This window comes from Stegostoma tigrinum, chromosome 33, assembly GCF_030684315.1.
Source record: "Stegostoma tigrinum isolate sSteTig4 chromosome 33, sSteTig4.hap1, whole genome shotgun sequence".
Lineage (NCBI taxonomy): Eukaryota > Metazoa > Chordata > Chondrichthyes > Orectolobiformes > Stegostomatidae > Stegostoma > Stegostoma tigrinum.
This window is the reverse complement of record NC_081386.1, coordinates 22,820,547-22,848,110: the sequence shown is the minus strand read 5'-3', so window position 1 is coordinate 22,848,110 and position 27,564 is coordinate 22,820,547. Positions and strand designations below refer to the sequence as shown.

The window sequence follows — 27,564 nt, the reverse complement described above, 5'->3', positions numbered from 1 at the left end:
CACTCACACAGCTCCTCCGTCATTACGGCACTCACACAGCACCTCTGTCCTTACGGCACTCACACAGCTCCTCCGTCATTACGGCACTCACACAGCGCCTCCGTCATTACGGCACTCACACAGCTCCTCCGTCATTACGGCACTCACACAGCGCCTCCGTCATTACGGCACTCACACAGCGCCTCCGTCATTACGGCACTCACACAGCTCCTCCGTCATTACGGCACTCACACAGCACCTCCGTCATTACGGCACTCACACAGCGCCTCCGTCATTACGGCACTCACACAGCTCCTCCGTCATTACGGCACTCACACAGCACCTCCGTCATTACGGCACTCACACAGCTCCTCCGTCATTGACTACCTTGATTGTGAACAGGTACAAACAGAGCAGTAAACCTTGCAGTACTTTGCTAGTTCAAGCCTGTCACCTTGATAATATTCCATTTATTCTTACTCTCTGCTGTTTGTCTGTCAACCATTCTATATCCACACCAATGTTTTCCCACCAATCTTGTTCATTCCACTGTTATTTACTAATATCCTGTGTGGGACCTTATCAAAAACCTTCTGGAAATCCAAATACACCCCATCTGCTGGTTTTGCTTTATCAATGGTACAAGTAATGCGACTTCCTTTTGAAATATCCATGTAGATTCTGACTGATTTAACCATTCTTTATTAAATGTTCAGTGATAACATCTTTTATAATGAACTGTAACATTTATCCAACCACTGAGATTACACTAATGGGCATGTGGATCTTCATGCTCTCTCTTCCTACTTGAAAAATTGTAGGCATGCATTTCTCCATTCCAGGCCACAGCATTCCCCCCCCCCCCCCCCCCCGGAGCTATAAATTTTGATAGATCATCACCAGCGTTATTAAAATCTCTATATTCACCTATTTCAGCAATCTAGGATGAAACTGATCTGGTCCAGGAAATTTTCAATCTTCAGTCAGGTAACCTTGGGTTCTACCTCTTTACGAATACCAATTACATTAAATTCCTCAGTTTCACAAGTTTCACAATGCATCATGATTCATCTAGCCTTGTTCCATTGTGCCTCTGTAACAGGCTCTGTCCCTGAGTTGGCAGATGATCAGCACCAGGATCTATTCCTGAGGTACACAGCAGGATGTTCTACCATAAGAATGCTGAGAAACTAAAGAGACACAAGTCTCTGATCTCTGCATGCTTCAGTTGTGTTGGCATCAGAGACTAACAACTGTGTTCTGCCAACGTGTACATAGTTAGCATTAGCTAAACCCAGTGATGAGATGGCTAACCTCACAATGAAAAGTTACAAACAGAAATAAGTCAAAGATAAGGATTTAAAGGGGTGGGACTGCAATTGTTTTCACCTCATGCTGCCTGAACAGTGACCTGCTTTCTTCCTGCAAGGTGATATCATCTGTGTTTAATCACAGCACTATCTGTTTGAAAACGCTCCCATTACTAACGGGCTGTGGTCAGCGGCCAGCTTCATTCGATTCCAGCACTACTTTAACATTTGTTCTGAGGTAACAGGGGCTGCTTCCCTTTAAGCAATGACACTTTATTAAATTCATCTATATATTATAGATTAAAAAGCAAAAGCCAGCAGCACAGCAGCAGAGGTAAAGTGGCTGCATTATTAATGTCTTTGCCACGCTTCATGTATGAGGTTCAATTATTCATAGCCGTTAATTATTCATGTGATTAAAATACATATCTATTAATTAGATAATTCAAAAGGAATCTGAAATATTGAGTATTTAAAACAACAAAGATTCTTTTTGTCGACACAGTCAATGGTGGTGGAGGGCCCCTGGTGAAGACCAGCATGAGATCCATTTACAGAAATCCACTCTTCATTACTAATGGTAAACTCACAGCGATGCACACTGGGGCACGGGTCTATTAGTCTGTAAAGGCAGAGCTGTAAATTTTGGGGTCAGTGTACAATCAGTCGATGCTGAGTGATTAAAGTGCTGAGAATGCAGGCTCCCCAGGGCAAGCACTGTAGCTGACATCATTGAATGCAATCACATCAAGATTAATCCTCTGGCTTTTCTTTAAAAACTCTCTGCTTTCCCTGCCTGCTGATGCTATCTACCGAAGACATAGCCTTTGTATCATTAATGCCCGCTCCTATTCTCTTATAGTTACCAGAGAAATAGAACTACTTGGGGTTACACTGCATCAACAATCAACTCCATTGTAACACTGCAGCCTCAGAGCTGTTTTAATGCTCATACCTCTATGTACCTGAGCATTAGGTTACAGTCCACTGAAATCCAAAGGCAAGATGGACTTGTTAGGGAATGCTAAACATCACCTGAATCTACGAGTGATATACACCTTGCCTATTGTATTGGGAACTCTAAACAGCTAGCCATAACTGAATTGATCATAAACAATGGGAGTTCTCTCCCTGTCCTAAAGACCCCTTCACCCACCTTCAACACTCTCCATCCACTTGGACCAATCCTTCTGGCCTTTTACCTGGTCTTGATCTGTTCATCAACAACTATCAATGTTACATGGTCACCTCAATTTCTCTGCCCCCTCACCCCTTCTAACCAAGCTTCCCCTGAACTGATGGTACTCCATGCTCTCAGATCCAACCCTGACTGTGTAATTAAGCCTGTTAACAAGGGTGATGCTGTTGTAGGCTGGAGAACTGACTCCTACATTGTGGAGGCTGAGCTCCAGCTCTCGGGTATCTCCTATTGCCCTCTGGATCATGAACCCACCATGGAACATCAGGCCGTTGTGTCAACTGCGGTCTCGAACCTCATTTCATTTGGTGATCTCCCCCACCACTGCCTCTACGCCCACAACCTTGCACAGCTCACTTCCACCGCCTTCCCAAAATCCACAATCAGGGTAGACCCGGGTAGACCCTCTGTTTCTGCCTACTCCTGGGCATCCATCCGGCTGGTTATCTGCCAATCTAAAACTCCATCAGCAACTCCGCCAGTCACATTTGTGCACGTGCACAAGCGGCGTTTTGACAGCCGCCACTGTGTTTGGGACAAATGATCCCAAACTTGGAAACCTTATGACCCAATCCGTTCTGCATAGCTCCCCACTGGCAGCGGGCTCCTTTGGCCCCATCCATTAGGGACAGTGTTCAGTGTGCAGAGCCCAACAATGCTAAAGAGGGAGAAACATAATAAAAATCCATTCCCCACAAACAAAATCACACAGTCGCAGGTAAAACACATCTGGAGACAGGACACAGAAACACAGAAAATAGAAGCAGAAGTAGGCCATTCAGCCCTTCAAGCCTAATATGCCACTCAGGACGATCATGGTTAATCATCCAACTCAGTACTGTGTTCCAGCCTTCTCCCCAAACCCTTTGGTCCCTTTAAACCTAACAACCATATCCAACTCCTTCTTGAAAACAATCAATGTTTTGTCCCCAATCGCCTTCAATGGCATTGAATTCTGCAGGCTCACCACACTCTGTTTGAAGAAATTTCTCATCATCTCAGTCCTAAATGGTACACCCAGTATCCTTAATTAGTGACCTAGAAAGACCTTGGTGGTGAGATTCCAGCAAGATGAGAAATGGTTCTCTATCGTAGATCATGTCAAATGGCAGGAACCAATCACTACTGCTACCTCCTGCTGGAAAACCTACTGCATACTTAGATAATAAAATGTGAGGCTGGATGAACACAGCACGCCCAGCAGCATCTCAGGAGCACAAAAGCTGACGTTTCGGGCCTAGACCCTTCATCAGAGAGCTCCTGAGATGCTGCTGGGCCTGCTGTGTTCATCCAGCCTCACATTTTATTATCTTGGATTCTCCAGCATCTGCAGTTCCCATTATCACTACTGCATACTTACCTTGGACCACCAGCCGCCCCTGTGCAGTACGCCTCACACGGGTCCCTGGTTTATTGGCTGCACATACGTACACTCCAGAATGCTGCACCGATAGGTCAGAGATCATGAGATTTCCTGTGCCCAGCACTTGGATCCCCTCCACACCAATTGGTCTGCCATCTGCGGATACAGACATTTAGGGATTAGCTGCAATTTAATCAGAGGGAAAACAATTCTATTCCATCTGTTGCATGAAACCTTGCTGACAAATCCAGCACGGGATTAGAGAAAGGCAGAGATTAACTTTGTGTTTGTATTTTTGAGACAAAGTACCGAGACTGAATGCTACAAGTAGTTTGCATGTCAAACATCTGGGCTCATTATACAGAAGGAAACAGGATTTTGTCACCAGTAAAACTTGGACAAAAAAGAAATGCAAAGAGATTTGAAGGAGTTAAAGGTACAAACTTTACATTGGAATGGCTTAGTGTTCTTGCTTCAAAAAGGACTTGGGTTCTGTGGAAGTACCTCCTTTCTGCACTGATACAGATCCATTACTGAGCATCTAAACTATTCAAGTTGCATCAAGAGTTCTCTAAAGACTGATGAACAAAGGATGCAGGTTTTTACAGACTGAGACAGTGGGTTTGAGTTGTTCCATTGTACTTGAAGTGTGGTACAACGGAGTGCGACAAAATTTGTAGTTTTCCTATCTGGGAAGCAGTGGCTTCACTTTCCACCGAATAACCACCAGCTTTGCTTCAATGGGTAGCACCTTAGTGTCAGAAGGCTGAGATAGTACAGGCTGTCCCCAGAAACTTGAGTGTAAAATCTAGGCTGCTACCTTAGTACCACACTGAGTGGGGGAGGCAGTGTCAGATGGGCTACCTATTGGATAGAAGGTTAGCCGAGAGATTCCACCTACTTTCTCAGGGGGTGTAAAAAAATCCTGTTGCACCATTATTAAGGAGAGGAGAGTAGTTCTCCCAGATAATCCAATCAATATTTAATCCCTTAATTGTTATCACTAAAAACTCGACTCCTTATTATCTTGTTGTTTGTGGGAGCTTGCTGTGCACAAAACACAGAAACCCTACAGTGTGAAGGTAGGCCATTTGGCCGATCAAGTCCACATTGCCTCTGCACAGCATCCCACCCTATAACCCCCTGCATTTTTCATGGCTAACCCACCTAGCCTGCACAACCCTGAACACTATGGGGAAATCTGGCACGGCCAATCCACCTAAACTGCACATCTTTGGGCTGTGGGAGGAAATCGATGCATCTACAGGAAACCCACACAAACACAGGGAGAACATGCAAACCTGCGAGGCTGGAATCAAACCCAGGTTCCTGGCACTGAGACAGCAATGCAAACCACTGAGCCACTGTTCTGCCCTGTTGACTGCTGCAAATTGATTGCTGTTTCCTATATTACAACGGTGACTACACTTCAAAAAGTACTTTATTTGGTTTTAAACTGGTTTGGAATGTCAGGGGATTGAGACAGACATTACATAGAGGCAAGCTCTTCCCTTAACCTTGTGGTGGGGCTTAATACTGACAAGTCCATCATTAGGCATGCAATAAATCCATTCCTAAACCCTCAGACCCATAGAGAGTTCTTGTGGACATGATGCATGTTATCATTTTGACTGCACTGTTAAAGTAATATCTTACTCCGCAGGAACCTTTCTCCATTCTCACTTGCAAATAAATGAAGTGGTGAATGTTAAGAATATGATTAGGCTGAAACTTCCCAACGTTAAAATGTAGCCAACCCACTCCCTCTAAATTTATCAAACAATGACATGTAGCTGACTGGCCACATTAAATGAATATGATTTCAAACCTCAGAAATCTCCCTCCAACTTAATGTAAACTTACTGTCCAGGTGCTTTGCAAATTCAATATCAATTAAGCTGAATGAGCAAAAAATATCTGGGCGGTAAACAAGTGACTCACTAAGAGGAATGTTCCATGTTTTTTTTCCTCAACTCAGTGGGTCATTTTAATCTAAATTGAAATGGAACCGTCTCAGCCAGAAACACTGGTTTACACCCACCAGATTTGATGGAGATTAAATTAAGACACGTATAAATATGGATATGTGGTCTGAACCCACATCTTTTTCCTGCCAGGTACTATCGTCTCCCAATCAGGTACGTTCTGTAATCATGTAAGTAAGCAGGACTGTCACTTTAAGAGTCTGATCACATGATGTACTTCAGGTTAAATTACCCGAGCCTAGCTTCAGAGTCACTTCCAGATCAGCACCACTGAGTTAAGCACGAAGGACACACTTGCATTCATGTAGCGCCTCCTCTGGACACCACAACAGGTTTTACAATGGATGGATTAAATCTGAAAGTGCAGTCACTATCATTCTGGAGACAGCAAATGAACTGGTCACTCAGTCTGTTTTTGAGCGGCATTGAGATAAGAATATTAACCAGAATACATTAATAGCCTTCTTCAAATGCTTTGTAACATTTTACTATCAAAGAGAGGATGCCTTAATTTTTAAGATTTTACCTAACTACCATCACCTGCAATAACTCATAATTCGTTCAGCACTGCACCAAGGTGTCAGGCCACATTATCAGGCAAATTCCACGCTGGGTCTTGAACCCACAATGCTACCACTCAGAGATTATAAATCCTACCAATTGTACCAACAGAGCATGACACGACAGCAGAATGTGACTCTAAACTCAGGGTGCCAGCCAATGCTACAACAATGGGGAACACTCTCCCCACTCTCTATAATGGCATTCCTTGTCCAGCATCAGTTGACGAGACTAACTGTTTAAAGCAAAACTGTGGCACAGTAGAGCAATCCTGTGCTGCCAATCAGAGTCGAATAAACTACGTGAAAACTGAACACCTCATTTTTCAGCAAACCTCTTCAGTCCTCAGTTTGGTCTGATTTCAAATTCAGGAATTAATATGAATGGATAGAAGACAAAGCAAATCACTAATGCTCATCTTACAAGATTCCCCAAAGTCAGCAGCATTGTAATCCCACAAATGTAAAACTCTCATTTTATAATTAAATATAATATAGAACATAAACACACACATATCATAGAGTATTCTATACCATACATCCTGCCCTAAAATTCCAAAAACCACAATCATCAGAAAGGATCTTCCACTTGGAAAATTGTATAGTGACCAGGCAGAACATAAATTTGATGTGGCACAGAAAGAAAATCATATTATAATATGAACCGCATTTTAGTCAACTGAATTACAGCATTATACATCATAAATGTGTTTCCACTACAATGATATCTTCAATGTCCTCGTTATAACTATATCATCATCAACCAAAATAGCAATATTTAATTTAGCAATGCACATTAACAGCAATCTTCTGAAAATATTGTTTTGGAAGCAATCTGCAACTTAGTCATTTTTGATCCAATTTTGTTACAAAATTAGCTTGAAGAATCAGACTCAAATATCAACCAAAACATGAGATAAGGGAGATTAGGAAAATATTGTTCAGATCATATTTGTCAGTTTCAATTAATAGCTTACGAGAAGAACAAGTTCAAAGCTTCCTCCAACAGTTTAACAAGTTTGTTCAGTGGATGGGTCAACAGTATCCCGTGTTTGAACTCCTATCCTTATTGTCTCAACTTATTTGATCTGGAGTTTTATTTTAAAATATTTTGATGTGATCTTCTTATTCACAGGTAAATATCAAAACTTACAGTAATTTCTGCAGCAGAGAAACTGAAACATTAGCTGTTATTCCAGCATTGCTGAGGAACTGGAAAATTAAAAACATCACCACAACAGGTAGATGTATACAATTCCCAACACAGTCCTGACATTTACAGCGAGGCACACAGAGTGCAAGATGGTGAAAATATTAAGAGAATCTGATAGGGCTTAGTGGCAGGATCTCATCTTCATTCTCTGAATCCATGTCCTGCTTTTTAGCCAAAAGCAAACTGACATGGGAGGGAAAAAAACCAGCGGCAGTTTGGAATTCCGGAAGAGTTCTTCTGCCACTTGGAATGGGTGAAGGTTGGTCTTTGTGGCAGGAAGAGAAGAGAGGGCAGCAGGCCACACAGTGTGGAGTGGGAGGGCGTTCTGAAATCTTTCTTCTGGATTTGATCCTCTTGGCCTACCTTGAATGCTGGAAAATGCACTTATTTTGTGGAGCTGGCAATGTTAATGAAAACTCCTGCCTCTTAAGAGGGCAAGACACTCAAATCCCATGACACACTAGTGTTACAACAACGCCATGTACAGGACAACAAAATGTGAGGCTGGATGAACACAGCAGGCCAAGCAGCATCTCAGGAGCACAAAAGCTGACGTTTCGGGCCTAGACCCTTCATCAGAGAGGGGGATGGGGTGAGGGTTCTGGAATAAATAGGGAGAGAGGGGGAGGCGGACCGAAGATGGAGAGAAAAGGGTTCAGAGTTGTGTTTTGCACACTTGACAGGTTAAGCCTTCCCTTTCTTAAACCCCTCCTGGGCATCACTGAATGCTGGAGCAGTATAAAATAACAAGGTCAATATTTCAGTGTCTCTACACCTTCCAGTATTTCTGCCTATGCACATCTACCTTGGTGTATTTATCTTAGGGTTTCTGCATTGCGATCACCTGATCTGAGTGTCTCAATCAATGTATCTTGGTTGGTTGATGACCTATGTGTGGAAAGCAATAAATCACATACTGAGTGTTGATAACTTTATACTCTGCCAGTTTTTATTAGCCAAATAGAACAACGTCTCTTGCACCTCAATTACATTTTGGTGGAGTATCAGCCATAATTTCACAAATCCTGAAATATTTGGCTACTTACTGCTTAGAGTAAACCACTTAGAAAGACTGCTTATGCTTCATGTTGGAAATCAAATGCTTCATTCACTCAGCTTGTGGTGCACTGATATTGGATACTGAAGCAAGTGGCCAAATCACAAGGCATAAACTAAGACCAGAATGATAGTTCGAGGATGCTGCTCTTCAATTAGAAACAAAGTTGCTCGTTACTAGAAATGAACCGACACCTGAAGTTGATGAGAATTTTCTATTACTCTATTTTGGTCCTACATGTTCCTGATCCATGTCAATAGGTCTAAATAAAATCTCAAAGACTGGATTATCAATTATGGCCTGGACTTTGAGTTCTGGCGAAGACAATTAGGATTCATTTCATGCGGAAAAGAATATATTGGCAAAACTGGACAAAAGCCTAGAAATTGACATCAGTATAGTGACATTTCAACAGATACCTTGACGATGATACATTGTGCAGATTTATCACTGTAGATCCACTGATACTACAGGTGCAATGAGGAAATGCAGCAGATAGGTGAAGGTCAATGTACCTGAGATACGGTACCACAATATGAATACACCTGGGCAGCTACACTGCACTACACTGCGCGTAATTCTGTTGTGTATTGATGTGGGTACACCATTGCTCTCCAAACCCAATTGACTCTGTCCCTGGCACATTGCAATGCTGGTAATGTGTGTGTCTCTAAAGGTAACCATTAACGCAGAGGATCTCCCTTCTGAGCCAGGTCAATAACTGTGTGTGTGACTGGAAGGAATTAAACATACACACCAGTAAGCCTTGTCTAATTATAAAGCACAACTGTGAAAGACCGAAATGACTCACTATTAATCCAGTCCCTTCAAAGGAACATGTTTCTTGGCTCTCATCACATTGTTCAAATACACACTCTGCCCATGATAGTCAGCGGCCTTAATAAAGTGGTTATAATGAGCTTGCTATCAATACCCCCTCATGCCTTTCTTAACATAGCAAATCATCAAGTATGTGGCAAAGTCATCCACCATGAAAGATTCATTTGTCACACACAGTACTAGAACAGGCGGAAAGAGGGATTCTCCTGCGTCTACGCAACTCTGACACTACCCCAATACAAAAAAAAGTACAATACCTCCTTACTCTGATAATATTCCACTTGCGCAAATCAGAAAAGAACTTACTACTTCTTTAGTCCTCGCAAATCTACAGAATGCCAGCATTACACTTCTCATTCAATTCTCTTACACTAGTTGCATGGCTGGGTGTTCAAAAGATCATTTGGAAAGGATAGAGAGAGGAAACGCCTTCAATTTTTTTCAGATCTCAGGCAGAATTGCTACACCTCTCTTTCCTCCCTTTGTGTCAAATGTCGCTTTATTGACAGTGGGTGTTCCTTGAAAAACTTTCCTCTGAATGTCACCATTCCCCAGAGGTGTATGCCTCAGTCTTAATCACAACACAGTCCCCAACATGGAATCACTGACATCCCCAAGCTCACCAAGACGGCTCCAGGATACAATCGGACGAGGGTTTCCGGTCGCAACACATTCCAGGACAGCTGTTTGGTGCACGGTAAGTGTGAGGTTCTCGGGACCAACCAGGATCGTTGGCTCCTTATAAACATTGGAGTGAGATCCTGAGGGAAGAATCAAAAGGCAGTAGATAACAAAGAGAGAGGGAAAAAAAACAGACCTGCATTTACATAGCACCTTGTCAGGGCCATCTGATGTCCCAATTCCAAAGTGTAATCACTAATGCATGAAATGCAGCTGCCTAGTTGTGCACAGCAGGATCCCACAACACAATCACAATGAACATCTAATCCATATCTGTGATTTTGATGAAGGGATAACATTGCCTAGGATGTCATGGATAATTCTCCTGCTCTTCAAAATAGCATCATGATACCTTTCCCTTCACTGCAGCAGATACTATGGCACCTCATCCCAAAGTTTCAATTTATGATCCCAGCTGACGGTAATACTGAACAAGTCAGGTCCCAAAGTGAAACATGGTTTGATATGTCATAAAGTTAATTTTTGTAGTTACCATGTGGGGTCAGTCACTGACCATACTCATGTGAATCTGCCAATGTACTTTTAACAAAACAACACAAGTTTAATACATGAAAGAAAATAAATAAAACAAAGTTACTTATATGTGTACTCATTTAAGGTAACTTGGAAACACCTTATAATGAACAGTAAAACAGAAAGATTTAACCCCCTTTACCCAGCAATATCCTTTCCAGACACTCATCTCCAGTGGAGTATCACCCCAAACCTTACTCTTATTTCTTACTCAACTTATATGGTATCAAACCTTCCTTTTGGCAACTTTTTTCATATTAACAAGATGTGCTTTTCTGTGGTTCTCCCAGAGACAGAGAGGCAAGGCTAACTCATTCTTCATCACTGAACTCGAAGAAAAAGGCTTCTTCCAGCCTGGTCTATGTGAACTTCTAAAATAGCTTTTAAAAGTTTCTTTCCAGCTCTCATGGCCTGGAGACATCCGCAACTGAAAACTACCCTTCTACCGGAATGGATCATTTCTCCTGAATTCAACCTGCCTGTGGCAACCAGCCATCTAACTCTGTAGGTTGTAGAAGTTCTATTCAATAAAGAGCCCAGCAACTATGTTCCCTTTGACTTTAGTTGTTCCAGTGCCGTGTTGGAGCTCTGTATATATGGTATATTTAAACCAGAGCAGAAGTCATACACTGAAGGATGATGGTAATGCAAATGGTGTTTCTTAGCTGCCACAAGGCTGCTTTCAGGAAACAATTACCTTAACGGGTAGCTTATCTAGTCAGAGATAACACAGTGTGAAGCTGGGGGAACGTAGCAGGCCAGGGCAGCATCACAGGAGCAGGAAAGCTGACGTTTCAGGTTGGGACCCTTCTCGTCATTTAGCTTACATCACATGCTTTCTTGGAAAGGCTGATTTGAACTCTTTGTTCAAAATGATTTATTTTCTTGAATGATTTATTTATTGTCATGTGTACCAAAGTACAGTGAAAAGCATTGTTCACAAGCAGTACAGGCAGACCGTAGCAAGGATGTACAGATCAAAAAGACTTAGAGCATACAGGTTACATTGCACAGTGTGTGCACTAGGTGAGATCGATGTTAGCGACATCAGCATTACTTGAGGCAAGACAGTCCATTCATCAGTCTAATAATGGCTTCGAAGAAGTTTTACCCGAACCTGCGGGTGCATCTGTTCAGGTTTCTGTATCTGCTGCCTGACAGAGCAAGTTGTAGGAGATCATTACCAGGGTGCGATGGCTCTTCGATGATGTTGGCTGCCTTTCCCCAGCAGTGAGCTGTGTAAATGGAGTCATTGGATGAGAGGTCGGCTTCTGTGATGGTCTAGGCTGTACACATCACCTTCTGTAGTTTCTTACGGTCCCAGGCAGAGCAGTTGCCGTACCAGGCTGGCATGCACCCAGACAGTATGCTTTCAATGGGGCATCTGTAGAAGCTGGTGAGCACCCTTATGGTCATGCCAAATTTCCAGAGCCGAAGTTTTGAGAACAGGGGGTAATCGTGTTGAAGGCAGAGCTGTAGTCAACAAGCGGGAATCTGATGTAGTCTGATGTTTGATGTTCCAGGGATGAGTACAGGGTTAGGGAATATGGCATCTACTGTGGACCTGTGGGATCAGGGTGGCCTGGGAGACTGGAGTTGATGTGGGCCATGACCAGACTCTCAAAGTGCTTCTTAATTATTGATATCAGAGCCACTAGGCAATAGACATTAAGGCACATTGTATGTGCTTTCTTAGGTACTGGGATGATGGTGGTGGTCTTCTTGAAGCAGGTGGGAACTTTCAGCTTGTAGGAGGGAGAGGTTGAAAATGTTGGTCTGCACAGGGTCTGACTGCTCAGACGGAGGCACCATCCAGGCCCATCGTCTTCCTTGAGTTGACTCCCAGATCTGAAGTCTGCAGCAGTGAGAGAGGGAACAGGTGTGGCAGGGCTGTCGGGCAGGTGATACCACACCGCTGGCATTCTGCTCAAACAGAGCACAGGAAGCATGAAGTGCGTCAGGGATGTATCCTTGACCATTATCTTACTCTGCTTCACTTTGTGTCGCATATTGTAGTTTAGGCCTCGCCGTAGGTGGCGCGCATCTGTTTGGTAGGCCTGGGCCTCCAACTAGGTCCAGTGCTGCCTCTTGGCCTCCTTTATGGTTTTGCAGAGGTCATATCTGGATTTTCTACATTGGTCCGGGTCATCCGACTTGAATGTTGCATGTCTGGGCTTCAGTAGGGAGTGGATTCCTGGTTCATCCAAGGTTTAAGGTTGGGGAATACCCGGATCGACTTCTTTGGTACACAGTCCTCCACGCATTTGATAATGACGTCCATGATGGTGGTGGCGTACTCGTCTCCACTGTTTTCTGCTGAACACTTAAGAATGGTCCAGTCCAACAAGTCCAGGCAGTCCCAGAGACGGTCTTCCACAACCTCGGACCACTACTGCACTTCCTTTTGTGAAGGATCCTTCTGTTTTGGTTTCTGTTTGTAAGCTAGGAGGAGGAATACAATGCTGTGATCTGATTTTCTGAAGTGTGGCCAGGGGATGGAGCAGTAGGCATCTTTAATGGTTGTGTTGCAGTGGTCCAGGATGTTCGGTCCCCTGGTGGAGCAGGGGATATGTTGGTGCTGCTTTGGCAGCGCCCTCTTCAGGTTGGCTTGGTTGAAGTCACCAGCTTCAGTGAATAAGGCCTTGGGGAATTATATCTCTAGAGTGTCTGTGGCAGTGTAAATCTCATCTACAGCATTCTTCACATCCACATGGGGTGGTATGTAGACTGCTGTTGGGATGATGAGGGGGTGAGCTCTTGTGGTAGGTAGCAGAGACGGCATTTTTTACTTTAAGCTATTCTAGGCCCGGGGAGCAGTGGCTTGCCAGTGTCACTACGTCCGAGTACCAGAAAGTCTTGGTCAGGAAGCATACCCCCAGCACCCTACACATTACCTAAGGATGCCGTGTGGTCCATGCGGTGTATGGAGAACCTGTCAGATTGTAGGGTGCAGTCAGGAGTGAGCCAAGTCTCCATGAAGCAGTGCACACAACTGTCTCTCACCTTCCTCCCGAAGGTAAATTTAGGTCTGACTTCATCTATCTTGTTTTTGATAGCCTGAACATTTGGTAGGAGTACGCTGGGGAGGGTGGTCATGAAACCGCGCTGCTTGAACCAGACCTTCACAAAAGAACATTTCTCCCGTTTCTTTGTAGGTTTCCTCCATCCTCGTAGTCCCAGGAGTCAGTGCTGCAAGTCTGCTTCTCCTAAAAGTAAGAGAGCCAGGTCCCTTCAGGCTAGGCCTCCCCCAGGGTGGGACATCGCGAGATCGGGCCTGGTCTGATTTCCTAGCCTGATTTAAAGTAACAGGTCACCTTCACAAAAACACCAGCCTGCAATCTATGCTTCCTCTACTTTTGACTCTAAGGTCCCAAATAGTAGTATTTTATAAAGTTTTATCACAACGTAAGAGATTGGGCCTAAGAGCACAGGTCTCCCTTGGTACTGTACCAAAGTGACAGCCTGATGTTTTGCTCAAGTCTCAAACTGAGCCATAACAGAGAGTTCATCACTATGCTCACAATTAAGACAATAAACCATGCAGCAAAACCTTAGGTCCTCGGGAGTTTGCTTCATTTTGCATGTTATTACAAAGAGAAGCTTCTGATAAAGGAATTGCACATTGATACCATTCAAGGCCGTAAACATAGATGAAATCAACAAAGAATGGGGATGAGCATTGGGTCAGATATCCTGTTTTCATCTTCAATACTCCGAGTCATACAATTAAAAAGCACAGAAACAGACTCATCCGTCCATCCTTCCATGCTGTCAGGTGTCCCAATCTGACCTAGTTCCATTTGCCAGCCCATTTCCCTCTAACCCCTTCTTGTTCAAATACTCATCCAGATGCCTTTTAAATGTTGTAATTGTACCTCTCCCATGATTTCATAAACCTCTATACAGGTCACGCCCTCACACCTCCGATGATCCAAGGGAAAAAAGCCCCAGCGTGTTCAAGAATCACAACTTTCCATCCCAAAGCTGCACCACTCACTCTAAACAACCTAAAGTTGCAAAACTCAATATCATAAAGAATAAAAAAGGAAGGAGCAGGTTATTAAAATCATTCTCTTGAAACAGGAAAAAGGTACGTGACCATAATGTGTTTGCTTCTGAGAGGCAGTGGAAGTTTGGGTGCACAGACTAACACAGTAAAATAGCTAATCAGAAAAAAGACACAATTCCATTTCTGTAACATTTTCAAGCGCTCGGGATTGTCAAAAATACTTCACAACCCGCAAGTATTTTACAAATAAAAACAAAAATTTCTGGAAAAGCTCAACTGCTCTGGAAGCATCTGTGGAGAGAATTCAGAGTTAACATTTTGAGTTCACTGACCCTTCCTCACGACTGATGATAGCTAGGAGAAATTTGGTTTCTTTTATCCAATGTTAAAAACCATTAGAAAAAGCTTACTACCAGTTCTGAGGAAGGGTCACTCAACCCAAAACGTTAACTCTGATTTCTCTCCACAGATGTTGTCAGGCCTGCTGAGCTTTTCCATCAATTTCTATTTTTGTTTCTGATTTCCAGCATCCGCAGTTCTTTTGGTTTTTATTTAGTGTTTTGTAAATCTGCATGCGCCAGTGTGTTTGCAAACATGACAGCCGATTTTCATACAGCAAGGTCCCACAAACATCAATGTTTCCATTATTTAAGAGGGGAGAGAGGGCAACTACAGGCCTTTAGCTTGACTTCAGTAGTAGAGAAAATGTCTGTTATAAAAGCTTGCGATAACTGAGCAATTAGAAATGAATGGTAAAATTAGGCAGTCAACATAGATTTATGAAACAGAAACCATGTTTGGCAAACTCAGGACTTTACTGAGGATATTACTTGTAGCCTGGATGAAGGAGAACCTATAGATGTAGTGTATTTGGATTTTCAAAAGATTTTAGATAAGATCCCACGCAGGAGTTCAGTAAATAACGCACAGGATTGGAGAAACTATTACAGGTGGAGAATTGGTCTGCAGAAAGCAGAGCAGAGGAATAAATCGAAAATGACAGACCTTTAGTAATGTGAGGGATGTGGAGATAGACTGGGAAAGTAGCATTGAGGTACATGATCAGACTTGCTCCTTTATGCTCATGATCAGACAATTTATTGGTGATGTTGATCAAGTAACTGAAAAAGTAGTCAAGACCCTAGTAATAGCAGCTCTGTGAAATAGATCCATTAAATTCAGTTGAGGAAGCAAACAGGGCCTCACCATTAATGTCCCATTTGAAAGACAGTATCTCTGGTACTGCTGCACTCACTCAGTACTGCACTTGGAGAATTTAATGAGCTCCATCCTGTACCACTCCCTCACCTCAAGGGCACCAGAACTCATGGGAACTAACAGCCCCCTTGTCCCTACCCTACCCTTTCCTTCCCTTAGATTGCCCTACCATCACCTGGTAGGAGTAAACTATCTTTTCTTTATTCATTCATTCACGGGGCATCACTGGCAAGGCCAGTATTTCTTATCCATCCCTAACCGCCCAGAGGGCAGTTAAAAGTCAACCATGTTGCAGTAGGTCTAGAGTCACGTGTAGGCTAGGCCAGGTAAGGTTGGCAGTTTCCTTTCCTAAAGGACATTAGCGAACCAGATGGGTTTTCCTACAGATTCACAGTCATCATCAGACTCTTAATTCCAGATTTTCATTGAATTCAAATTCTACTGTCTGTCATGGCAGGATTTGAACCGAGGTCTCCAGAACATTACCTGGGTCTCTGGATTAATGGTCCAGCAGTAACACCACTAGACTATCACCTTCCCTATCGGTTAGTACATGGATTTGTCACCCTGCCAGCAGACAGCCTGAGCCCACCTACAAACCCAGGTCAATCAGCAAATACTGGGCATGGTGTCTCTCCTGTAATCCTGGAGCCAGAAGGTGTGATAAATGAAATCTAAGGTGCCGCAGAAATCAATCTAACCAAATACTAAGAAAGTAACGACTGAAAGTGGTTGCTAACATTTTGCAGTAGGCACTTTAAAACAAGGAAACTGTAGAATCTTCATGTGGATAAATTAAAATCACATTGTTGTCAAGCCCATCAAATCACCTGAATTATTTATGCCACTTGAAACGCTACAGCCCAGACAGCACAATACGCAAACATCAGCATGTTTAACTCAGTCTACAGACTCCTGGGGTTGACAAGTAAGGCTTGAATAATAAATGCCAATACCACCTTCATCCATTTTTATCTGAATTCCTTTCAGACTAATAGCAACTGGTTGAAATGTTGGGGCTTTTGTTACTGTTGTTCATCCAACACAAAGATCAAAGCAAGATTCAATGTCAAAATGCAAGCTCATAGTCTGAGAGAACACGGCAAAATAAAAAAGCGTTGCCTTTTCAGGTACAGACTGGTTGATGCTGTAAGCTCACTGGTCATGACAGTCCTGCTCCAATCTGCTGCTGGAATAGTGCTCCCCTGACACCCAAGCTGACTAATACATTGCTCAGTGTCACATTTCGCAAAACTATGCGGCCAAGGAAGATCCCACGATCAATTCCTTCTCCATGCTGGGCAAAGTTATTCCGACAACAACAACAGGTTAATTTAGATGCTGCCTACAACACAGTAAAGGGGGAAAAAATGCCCGATGGTTCTTCCCAGGAGCTTGATGTGCACAAACCGATAATTAACCAGTGATCGCGAAGGCAGCACAGCGAGAGGGCGAGTGTGGAGAGATTTAGGGAGAGAATTCCAGAGTTTAGGGCCGATGTAGCTGAATATCACAAAATGCAGGAAATCTGAAATCAAAACAGAAAATGGAGGAACTACGCGAGCAGGTCAGGCAGCATCTGTGCAGAGGGAGACCGAGTGATGATGACCTTTCTAGTTCTGAGGAGAGCTCAGTGACCTGAATGTTAACTCTATTCTGCTCTCTCCACAGACGCTGCCTGACCACCTGAGTGTTTCCAACATCTTCTCTTTGTTAGGGCTGAAAAGATCAATGTTGGGAGCAGTTAAGTCAGTGTTTGAGGAAGGAGCCAGATTTGGTGGATCACAGAAATTTCAAAGGGTTGTCTGACTATGAAAAGTCTAAGAGACGGGGACAAACCAGGCTATGGAGAGATCCAAAAACAAGGAGGGAGCTGAATTTTACTGCTAAAGTGTTGACAGACCAAGAGATAGTACTGATAGCATGCACTGACCTCAGCACAGGAGACAGGGGAATGTTGCAACTAACTTTAGACTAAGCCAGAAAAGGGAAGGAAATCTGCTAACTCCAAATTATTGCTCAGTCCTGCTGAAAAGTATATGCTAATAGATCATTGATGTGGCTATAATCAAGATTCAACTGTAATATAACCTGTACCATAAAAGCTCATTGCTCCTTAGCGCCGAAGCTTGGTATCAGCTATGGTTCAGTTGGCAGCTCTTTTACATTAGAGGAACAAGGTGTTGAGTTCAAGTCTGATTCGAAGGCTTAAGCACAAGGATCAAGGCAGCGCCAAAGAAGTGATGTTGTGTTTACTAGTGTTCTCTCAGGTGAGAGAGAGAGGTCTAGCCATGTTTACGCTCTCAGGTGAACACAGAAGAACCATTAACACTACTTTGAATCCCCAGTATCCTGGCTATCATTTAGCCCTCAAACAACATCACAAAAAAAAACTGATCATTATTACAGTGCTGCTTTGGGACCATGCTGTGTGCAAATTGGCAGCAGCGTTTTCTAAATTACAACAGTGGATACACTTTAAGGATATCACATTATCTGTAAAGCACTTTGAGATGCCTGATGGTTGTGTACAGGCCTGTCCCACTAGCTGCCTTGTTCCTTCAGTCCTGGGGATGGGGAATAACAAGTCAGTGTGCCAGGGATTGAGACAGAGATGGCAGGAGCAGTATCTAGAGTTCAGCAGTCAGCAAAATACGATGCCTGGTTCAAATTCATTTAAAACATTTGCAACACACTAATTTTATTGCTCCTGCTTCTTTGATGCATGCACCTCACTTCAGCATCATTGGTAGCAACATTGAATGGCAAGGAATACACTCTTACAGTCATAGTGACAATAAATATAGGCAAAATAAGATTACATTTTAACTAATATGTATAAAAGTTAGAGATATTACAAGAGTTCCAAACCAGATAAAAAATTCAACACGTTTGTGTAGAGGCTGCACACAGAAACACTGGTGTAGAGATAGAGTTCTGCAAAGTCCTAGAATAAATATGAATATAAAAAATATTTTGGAATATAAGTCATCCTCATATAAGAGATTCTTATTTATTAGGATCTGGCTGTTACTTGAGGCAAGTTGCAATGTTGTGTAAAGTCATAACAAAGACCAAGCAGTCTGTCTAAAACCAGCAAGCTTACATTGTTGTCAGTACATCACAGTTCGAGCTGTGTGCACTTAGACACCATAAGAAAAATACAACTTCATCACTGCTTGGTCTAGAAACACTTGGCCATTTTACATCAAACAGCTGACTGGCTATAGGAAGCAGCAATCACAGGTCAATATGAAATCCATTGTGAGTGTGAGAGGAGTTCTCGTGGGTCACATTTGGTAAAGCAAAGCTGGAGAGAGGTGAGAGGCAGGGCAGGTTAAACCACCAGCTTATGTAACAGGAGCATGGGAGAGTGTCAGTCTCATGTGGCATTGTTCAGTCACACAGTACTGACTGCTTCCATTTCAATGCTCTTTTTCTCCAGTGATTAGGAAGTTCATTTTCTACTGTTTCTGTTCTGACAATCTCAGCAGTGGAACAGCAGGTCTTCATGTAACACTGAATGTAAGACGACAGCTTTCTAAGCCACGTGAACTGTCGTGTTTGTGCTGGGCCAGGCAGAAAATCCAGAATATGAATATTAATGACTTGGTAATGTGCTGCGCTCATCTTTGAAATTCTAATATTAGAAACAATTAAGCACTGCTCTCAAATCAAATACCTCAGGGAATTAGGTAAGTGCAGATTTGATGAGATGCGTTCTGACAGAGCCAATATGAACCCTCCTGTAAAAGTGGCTCACCAAGAAACCATACCCCCACCGTAACCTGTGTCTGAAGGGTCCTGAGTATACACCACTTTGCAATTGTGCCATGCGCCAGAAATGCAAATGTTACAGCAGCAAAGAGCACCAGGCTCCACTGCGCTGAAGAACTCAAAGCTCCGGGCTGTGTCAATCTTCAGAGTGTGGTCAAGCAGTCCCAAGCAATGGACTACACCGCAATGTCCGTCTGACAGCTGTGCCTGAGACTTGGCATGTCTGCGTACGTCTTTAGACTGCTTTACTTTCTCAGAAGAGTGTGCTTGTGTGCGTTCTAGATGCATGGAAGACCCTCAGAAGTTGACAGCTCATGTTACATTTTTCACTGAGCATTCTGCACAAGGTGAAACAGCACCAACCTGACACCGTGAGACTGGCTTCTTCGCTATGTCTTGTGTCGGCAGTGTTAGCTGCCACACACTGGTATATTCCACTGTCTTCTTCACCCACTCGTGTAATCTGCAGGACCCCCGTTGGCAGAAAGGTGAACCTGAAAGATAAAGAAGGCAGTTAACTCATCGGTCCAGCAGTGAGTAAATGCGTTTTCTTTCTAAAGTGGGAGTCAGTCTGGCCTATCCCATACCCATGACCTCTTTCTCCAGAAAAGGAGAAAGAAGCCAGATATATGGGAATGCCACTGCCTGCAAGTTCGCCACCAAGCCACACACCATCCTGACTTGGAAATATTTCGGCTGTTCCTTCACAGTAACAGAGTGAAAATCCCTGAACACCCTTCCCATCAGCATTTAGAGTGTTCCCACAGCGGAAGAAGGCAGTTCACCACCACCGTCTCAAGGATGGGCCACATCCCAAAGAAGAAGACAATCAACAGTAATGGATGGATTTTCAGTTCCACGTAAAACCAAAGATCCTTCCTTTCAGTTGTTGAGTGGTTCTTATTTATGTTAAATCCAAACAATCACTCCAATCTCCAACCCCTATGCAGGGACCCATATTATCCCGACTATTACTAAGGCAGCTTGTTCCACTCTATCTCGGATGTGCTGACTACTCGATGTGTAGACTCTTCCTGAAGAGTTCTATGTCCTTCAAAGACCGCACCACTGAGCTTTCACTTTTATGAATACTTCCCATTTCAACGTATCAAATACAAAGTGATGTAGTAACATTTCCTTCCAACATATGGCGCTCTTGCACCCTGCCAATTGTGAAAACCCTGCAATTTAGAACAGTGAATGGATGGCAGGAATTTGACATGACTGTTCAGGTTTCTCAGTGAATGGCTGAGTTTCTGCAGGGAATATGCACCCTTTCCCAAGGATTATAAAGTTCCAAGTATTGTTCTTTTGGTGTAATTTATAAAGAGGTAAGAAATGGCCATCAGATGACAAGGTAGTATATGTACTCCTGTTCAATCATGCTACTTGGCGAGAGAATGATGACAGTAAATAAGAACTAAGTGACGCGGCTGGGAGAAAAGGTTTAGGAGGCACAATACCTGTCATCACTTGGCTCAAGAGCCCTGCGATTCTTCAGCCACATGATCAATGGCTCCGGTAAGCCATGAATCTGACACTGAAACCTGGCAACACCACCTTCCTCCACCATCATCGACTGGGGCTGCACATGAAATGGAGACAGAGCTGGGGGAAAATCGAAGAAAAACATCAACATTTAGGCCAAGTGGGAAAGGCACTTCCTTTTTTTTGCGTCCCATATTGAAAGGCGCATGTGTCAAACATTAACCTTTCAACAAGGAAGCCCATCACTCACAAAAGTTACATTTCTATAGCGCCTTTAATGTCTCAAGGCACTGCAAAAGAGTGTTTGAAGGCCAAGCTATACAAGGTGGTATTCTGGTAGACAGCCTAATGCTTGCTTAAATACGTAGGCTTTAACGAATGTCTCAGAAGACAATAGAGGGAGCTACGGAATAAATTCCACGGCTTTGGACCCAAACAGCAGAAGGGACGACTGTTCAACAAACAGTTACAGCTCCGCCAGGGTCACTGGAGCTGGCAGTGGTAGTATCACTGGGTTAATAATCCAGAACCTCAGGTTTATGTTTTGGGAACATGGGTTCAAATCCCACAAATGCCAGATGGTAAAATCTGAATTCAGTTTTTTAAAAATATAGGGAGTCAAAAGCTAGTCTAATGGTGATCCTATAACATAAAAATCCACCTGTTTCACTGATGCCCTTTAGGGAAAGATATTTGCAATACATGCGATTCCAGACTGACAGCAACGTGGTTGACTCTTAACTGCCCTCTTAAGCAAGGTACTTAGATCAAGGGAAATTAGGGGTGGCCAATAAATGCTGACACAGCTAGCGATGCCCACATGAAAAAATATGAAAATCCCTACTCTCGCTATCACAGACCCTACAGCAATAGTTAGTGATGATCAAAGTTACAAAGATTATAAACAACTACAAGATAATGGCAGCCTGCCTTTCGAGTTTCAGTGCAGTGATTAGCTGCAACCTTTACATACAAGTTCACTGAGCAATCAATAACAATCATTTCCAATAGATTAGAACACTGACACGAATTGTCTTGCAAAAATTGGAGGATCACAAGAGAGCAGTTTACGATTCGCAAACCTTCCTCTCACCAGGTCTACTACTGCGGGGAATAGCCCAATTCAGATGAAAAGTGCACTCAAAAAGCAAAGATTTTGGCTGCATGTCACAGAGAAGGCAGACCAATTGAAAACACAGACTGCTCTGAGGGAAGGTGGCAGTGCCAACATCATTTGACTCTGCACATGAACTATCGTCACTCTGCTCTCCTCCTCCCCTCAGAATCCCCATCCTTCTTACTTAGGGCTCCACTTATACCTAGCCTGTCCCAGACTCCCTGCTCATCAATTCTGTCAGCCCCAATCTTCCAGTTAAGCACCCTTCTGATCACCCCACTCACTATCTCCCTGGTCAGCCCACTCCTGAGACCGCAGTGCCTCCTCCCCACTCGCTGCCTTGTCCCCTCACTCCTAGGGATGGGGAAGAGCGAGTCAGTGTGCAGGGGAGCAGAGGAGAGGTGACAAGGCCAGGCCGGATAAGTATCTAGAGTGCAGCAGGCAGCGAAATACAAAGCCTGGTTTAAATGCATTTAAAACATTTGTAAAACACTAATTTTATTGTTCCTTTATTTTGAATGCAGGCACCTCATTGCAGCATCACCGACTGAATGGCTAGGAGTACATCCAAACAGTTACTGAGACGATAAATACAGGCAATAAGGGATTACACTTTAACTAATAATCCCCTAAGAGTTACGGAAACATTACAAGAACTCCAAACCAGATAAAAACTGCAGTATAACAAGTGTGAGGCTGGATGAACACAGCAGGCCAAGCAGCATCTCAGGAGCACAAAAGCTGACGTTTCGGACCTAGACCCTTCATCAGTGTTTGTGCACAGACTGCATACAGGAACACTGGGGGTAGGGACAGAAAACACTGCCAAATCCTGGGATCGGGACAAAATGCATCAAGTAGCACTGGGATAAGGAAAATACACACTGGGAAACATTGCACAATAAGACTGGCTTTGAGACATTAAAACTGTCTGGGGAAGATAATATGAAGACAACACACCCACAACACTTATTATAAACAATAAAGCATCACACTTATTGTAAAACCTTTGGGTATGTATCACGTGGCATTCTATTAGACTCTGGTATACACCACACTTACATTACCACTGGAACTCTCCAGTGCACCAACTGTTTGGGACCAATGGGCACCTAGCCAAGGTGGCATGGCTGAAGTAGTAATGGCCTCAAAATGTGACTGGTAGGCTTTACTGTCCTCAGTACGAACCAGAATGTATCATCTTTCACTTACACTGTTGGAGTAATGTATATGACCTTGTCTTTGGAACAGCAGTGTTTGGCAATATTTATAATTCGGTCCTGGAACACAGAATGATTGCCAATGTTGCTAACTATCCCTGGACACAGAATGATTGGGAATGTTTATAACTCTATCCTGGGACACAGAATGATCAGGAATCTTTATAAATCATTCCTGGGAGATGCAATGATTCGGAATGTTTATATCTATCTGGGATATAAAATGATTGAGAATATTTTATTCTATCCTAGGCATTCAGCGATTGGGAGTGTGCTGGCAGATCAATGGTGAAAATGTTAGTCGCCCTGCAGCATAAAGATCTATCCTGAGAGGCAGGTCACCAACAGCAACTACAAACTCGAGCCTTTGATTGAATTCAGCACAAACGGAAAGACTAATTCTATTAAACTAACAGCATTATATCCACATCAGCCCCTAATTCAAAGAAAAAACAATTTAAAAGGCTCCATGTAAACAGTCATGTAATGTAAAAATTGAATTATAATTACTTTAACAAAGGCCATGAAAGGCTAAACTAAGGACACATCAGTACTGACCAAGAAAGGTCAGCTTTACAAACAAATAATATGGAACACAGTCCCAACCTAGGCATTGACTTCTTACAGAATCCTTTTAAGGACCTAATTTTCAACTGTCAAGTTCTGTAAATATCGACACTTAAACCACCGTTTACATTGCTGTCACAGAACGGTCAGGACACTCAGCTTAGCTGAGATGAATGGTTTGTCTGATTGAGGGTTGGGAGGTTGTAGGTTAAAACCACACAGGTATTACAAACACATAGGGCGATTTTGCTAGTGGATGCTCCTGGTTATATTCTGTTGAATTCAGCCATGCATTACTCACAATGTTACAACTGTGCATTAATAGCGGGAAAAGTCACGTTCAGCAGGTGACTTTACAGCAAGGTGTGGCTGTGTAAAGATGTCCCATGATACAACAGCGCCAAAGCTGCATTGTCAAAAATGTTGACCATGAGGTGAGACATTAAGCTACTCTTTCTGGTTCAGCTGGATATAAACAATTGCCGAACACATTTCAAACCAAGAAGGAATTTCTCCTGCTGTCCTGATCTTTCCTCAACCAGCATCACCTTAATGTAGTATCGTTTCTTCAGACATTGTTACATACAAAATGGCTACTTCAATAGTATTCATGGCCACAATGACTACAATTCAAAGCAATCCACTGTATGTGAAGAACATCAGGCTTTTTCCAAGGACTATTCTACATCTCCATGTCCTCCTTGGAATATGAACAGAGCAACTTCAGACTTCTCTATCAGTTATGTGAACATCAACTTTTGTCCAAAAGAACTGGGCTTTTTTCAGTTTCCATGTAGTCCACTCTGCATTGAAGTCAATGTTGCAAAGGGTCCGGAGTGGAAATGAGTATAGATGGACATAAGATAAACACCATGGAGGAACAGCATTGATCTGGTGATGGGGTTAAGGCCATAAGAAATAGGAACAGGGGTTAATCATTTGGCCCCTTCAGCCTGCTCCACTATTCAACAGAATCAGTCTTCTACCTTTTCCCCGGAATCCTTGATTCCTATACTGAACAAGAATCTATCTCCCTTGGCCTTAAATAGTCACAAGGACACTAGTCCCACAGCTCCCTGTGACAAGGATTTCCAAAGACTCACAACCCTACAAAAGAAGACATTCCTCTTCATCTCAGTCGTAAAATGGCACCCTTTAAATCTAAGACTATGCCCTCTGGTCCCAGACTCTCCCATATGATTAAAAAGTCCTCTCAGCACTTACCTTGTTAAGGCTCTTAAGAATCCTATATATTTCAATGAAATCCCTTCTCATTCTTCTAAATTGCTGTGTGTAGAGTCTCAACCTGCTTAGCATTTGCCCATAAGGCAATCCATCCACATTGGGAATCATCCTAGCGAACCTTCTCTGAACTGATTCCAATGAAATGATAAATTTCCTTAAATAAGGGGTCCAAAATTGTGCACCGTACTCTAGACACATAACGTTTGAGGACTCTGTGTCTACAGTCGATGGAATTTAGAAGGATGAGGGGGAATCTAATTGAACCTTACAGAATACTGACCTGCCTGATCAGAGTGGACATTGGGAAGATGTTTCCATTAGCAGGACAGACTCGCACCCAAGGCCACAGCTTTAGAACAGAGATGGGGAGAGTGGTGAATCTATGGAATTAATTCACACAGGTGGCTGTAGAGGCCAGGTTATTGAGTATGTTTAGTATATTGGGCAGCACACTGACTCAGTGGTGAGCACTGCTGCCTCACAACGCCAGGGACCTGGGTTCAATTCCACCGTCAGGAGACTATCTGTGTGAGTTTGCACATTCTCCCCGTGTCTGCATGGGTCTCCTCCGGGTGCTCCGGTTTCGTCCCACAGTCGAAAGATGTGCCCGTTATATGGATTGGCTGTGCTAATGAACTGCCTGTCTGTCTTGTAACACTGATTGAAACGGGTATCCATCTCCAGTGCTTCATAAATCACTAACGGTTGCCACAGGAGGTTCTGAGATCATTAATGGATGAAATAAGGCATTAAATGAAATATATGCATAGTGTTCATGAATAGGTAGGTTAGGGGGATGGGTCTGGGTGGGATGCTCTGAGTGTCGACGTGGACTTGTTGGGCCGAAGGGCCTGATTCCACACTGTAGGGATTTTATGATCCTATGATTACAGGAAGAAAGCAGAATGGGGTTGAGAAACTTATCAGCCATGATTGACTGGCGGAGCAGTCTCGATAGAACAAATGGCCTAATTTCTGCTCCTATATCGTACGGTGTTATAGATGTGGTCTCACCAGCACCCGTTACCGTGACAGTAAGAATTTCTTACGTTTATAAGCCAAACTTCCATTATCTTTTCTTGTTTACCTGCTGTATCTGTGTGAATTTGAGCTGAATGACCATTGTGATGAAGATGTAGTAAGTTGACAAAGTAAGGTGTAAGGAATTTATGATGTCATGATCAGATAAAAAGATCATTTTAATCTAGTGACGGAGAAACCATCTTCTCATGATCTGTGTGAAGGGCAACTGTGACATGAATGTACTGGGTATTTGAATGGGCTCAAAACTATTGCTCAATGGCTACCCGTAACTTTCTCATTGGATTTCAAAGCATGAGATTCTCTAATTCTTTCCTAAGCAACACAAATGCAAGATGTCATCTCATGACAGAGGGTGAAGGAAAAATAAACTCAAGGTAGAGGTGAAATGAACTGCCTGTCTGTTTTGTAACACTGATCGAAACAGGCATCCATCTCCAGTGCTTCATAAATCACTAACAGTTGGCACAGGAGGTTCTGAGATAATTAATGGATGAAGTAAGGCATTAAATGAAATATATGCAGAGTGACAGAACAGCAGGCTCAGTCAGCATTTCAGTGGTGAAAACAGCCCCTATACAAACAGCAAGTCTCCTTGAAAACTATCCTGGAATATTTCTGAGCTTCTACAATGGTTGGGGGGGGGGGGGGGGGGGGGGAGCCATGAGAGGCAAAACAATGCTCAGAAACAATCTGCCATTCATGGGCGAGAAAGCTGACAGCTAATTAGACCAGGATGCAATCGACAACAGCTCAGTGCTCTATCAAATTAACATGAGCTCCTCAAACAGCATTGCATGGGAGCAGCATGGAACACAGATCTTGGAGGAGATACTGACACCTCAGTGACGTCTCCGATAATGTATTCTGTCTTTTCAACACTTGCATTTAATTAAGTTAAATCTTCACTGAGGGTACTGTAATGGTGAATGTGGGAAAGAATAATAAGGGCCTAGAGAAAAAAGAATTTAAAAGTAAAAGTATTTGAAATGATGGCTAGATAGGTGGAAATAATCGATAGAAATACTCATGGCACCACACAGATTGAGAATTGCTGGCCTTTGGAAAGTTGCAATATTAAAACATTGAAAAGAGGAACAGCTCCACCACTCAACATGACCATGGCTGATCATCCAACTCAATCCCTTGTTCCTGCTTTCTC

The 27,564-nt window shown here is 43.1% G+C and overlaps 1 protein-coding gene across 2 annotated transcripts in view; it reads right to left on the bottom strand.

Moving 5' to 3' along the window:
• Positions 1-27,564, bottom strand: part of igdcc3 (immunoglobulin superfamily, DCC subclass, member 3) — a 124,897-nt gene that overhangs the window by 29,402 nt on the left and 67,931 nt on the right. For both annotated transcript variants that reach the window (XM_048563108.2, XM_048563109.2), the window contains exons 3-6: positions 21,188-21,332; positions 20,088-20,218; positions 10,129-10,266; positions 3,848-4,006 (exon numbers count right to left, since the gene is read on the bottom strand). In XM_048563108.2, the coding sequence (XP_048419065.1) occupies positions 3,848-4,006; positions 10,129-10,266; positions 20,088-20,218; positions 21,188-21,332 (573 nt within the window). The remainder of the gene's footprint in view (positions 1-3,847; positions 4,007-10,128; positions 10,267-20,087; positions 20,219-21,187; positions 21,333-27,564) is intronic.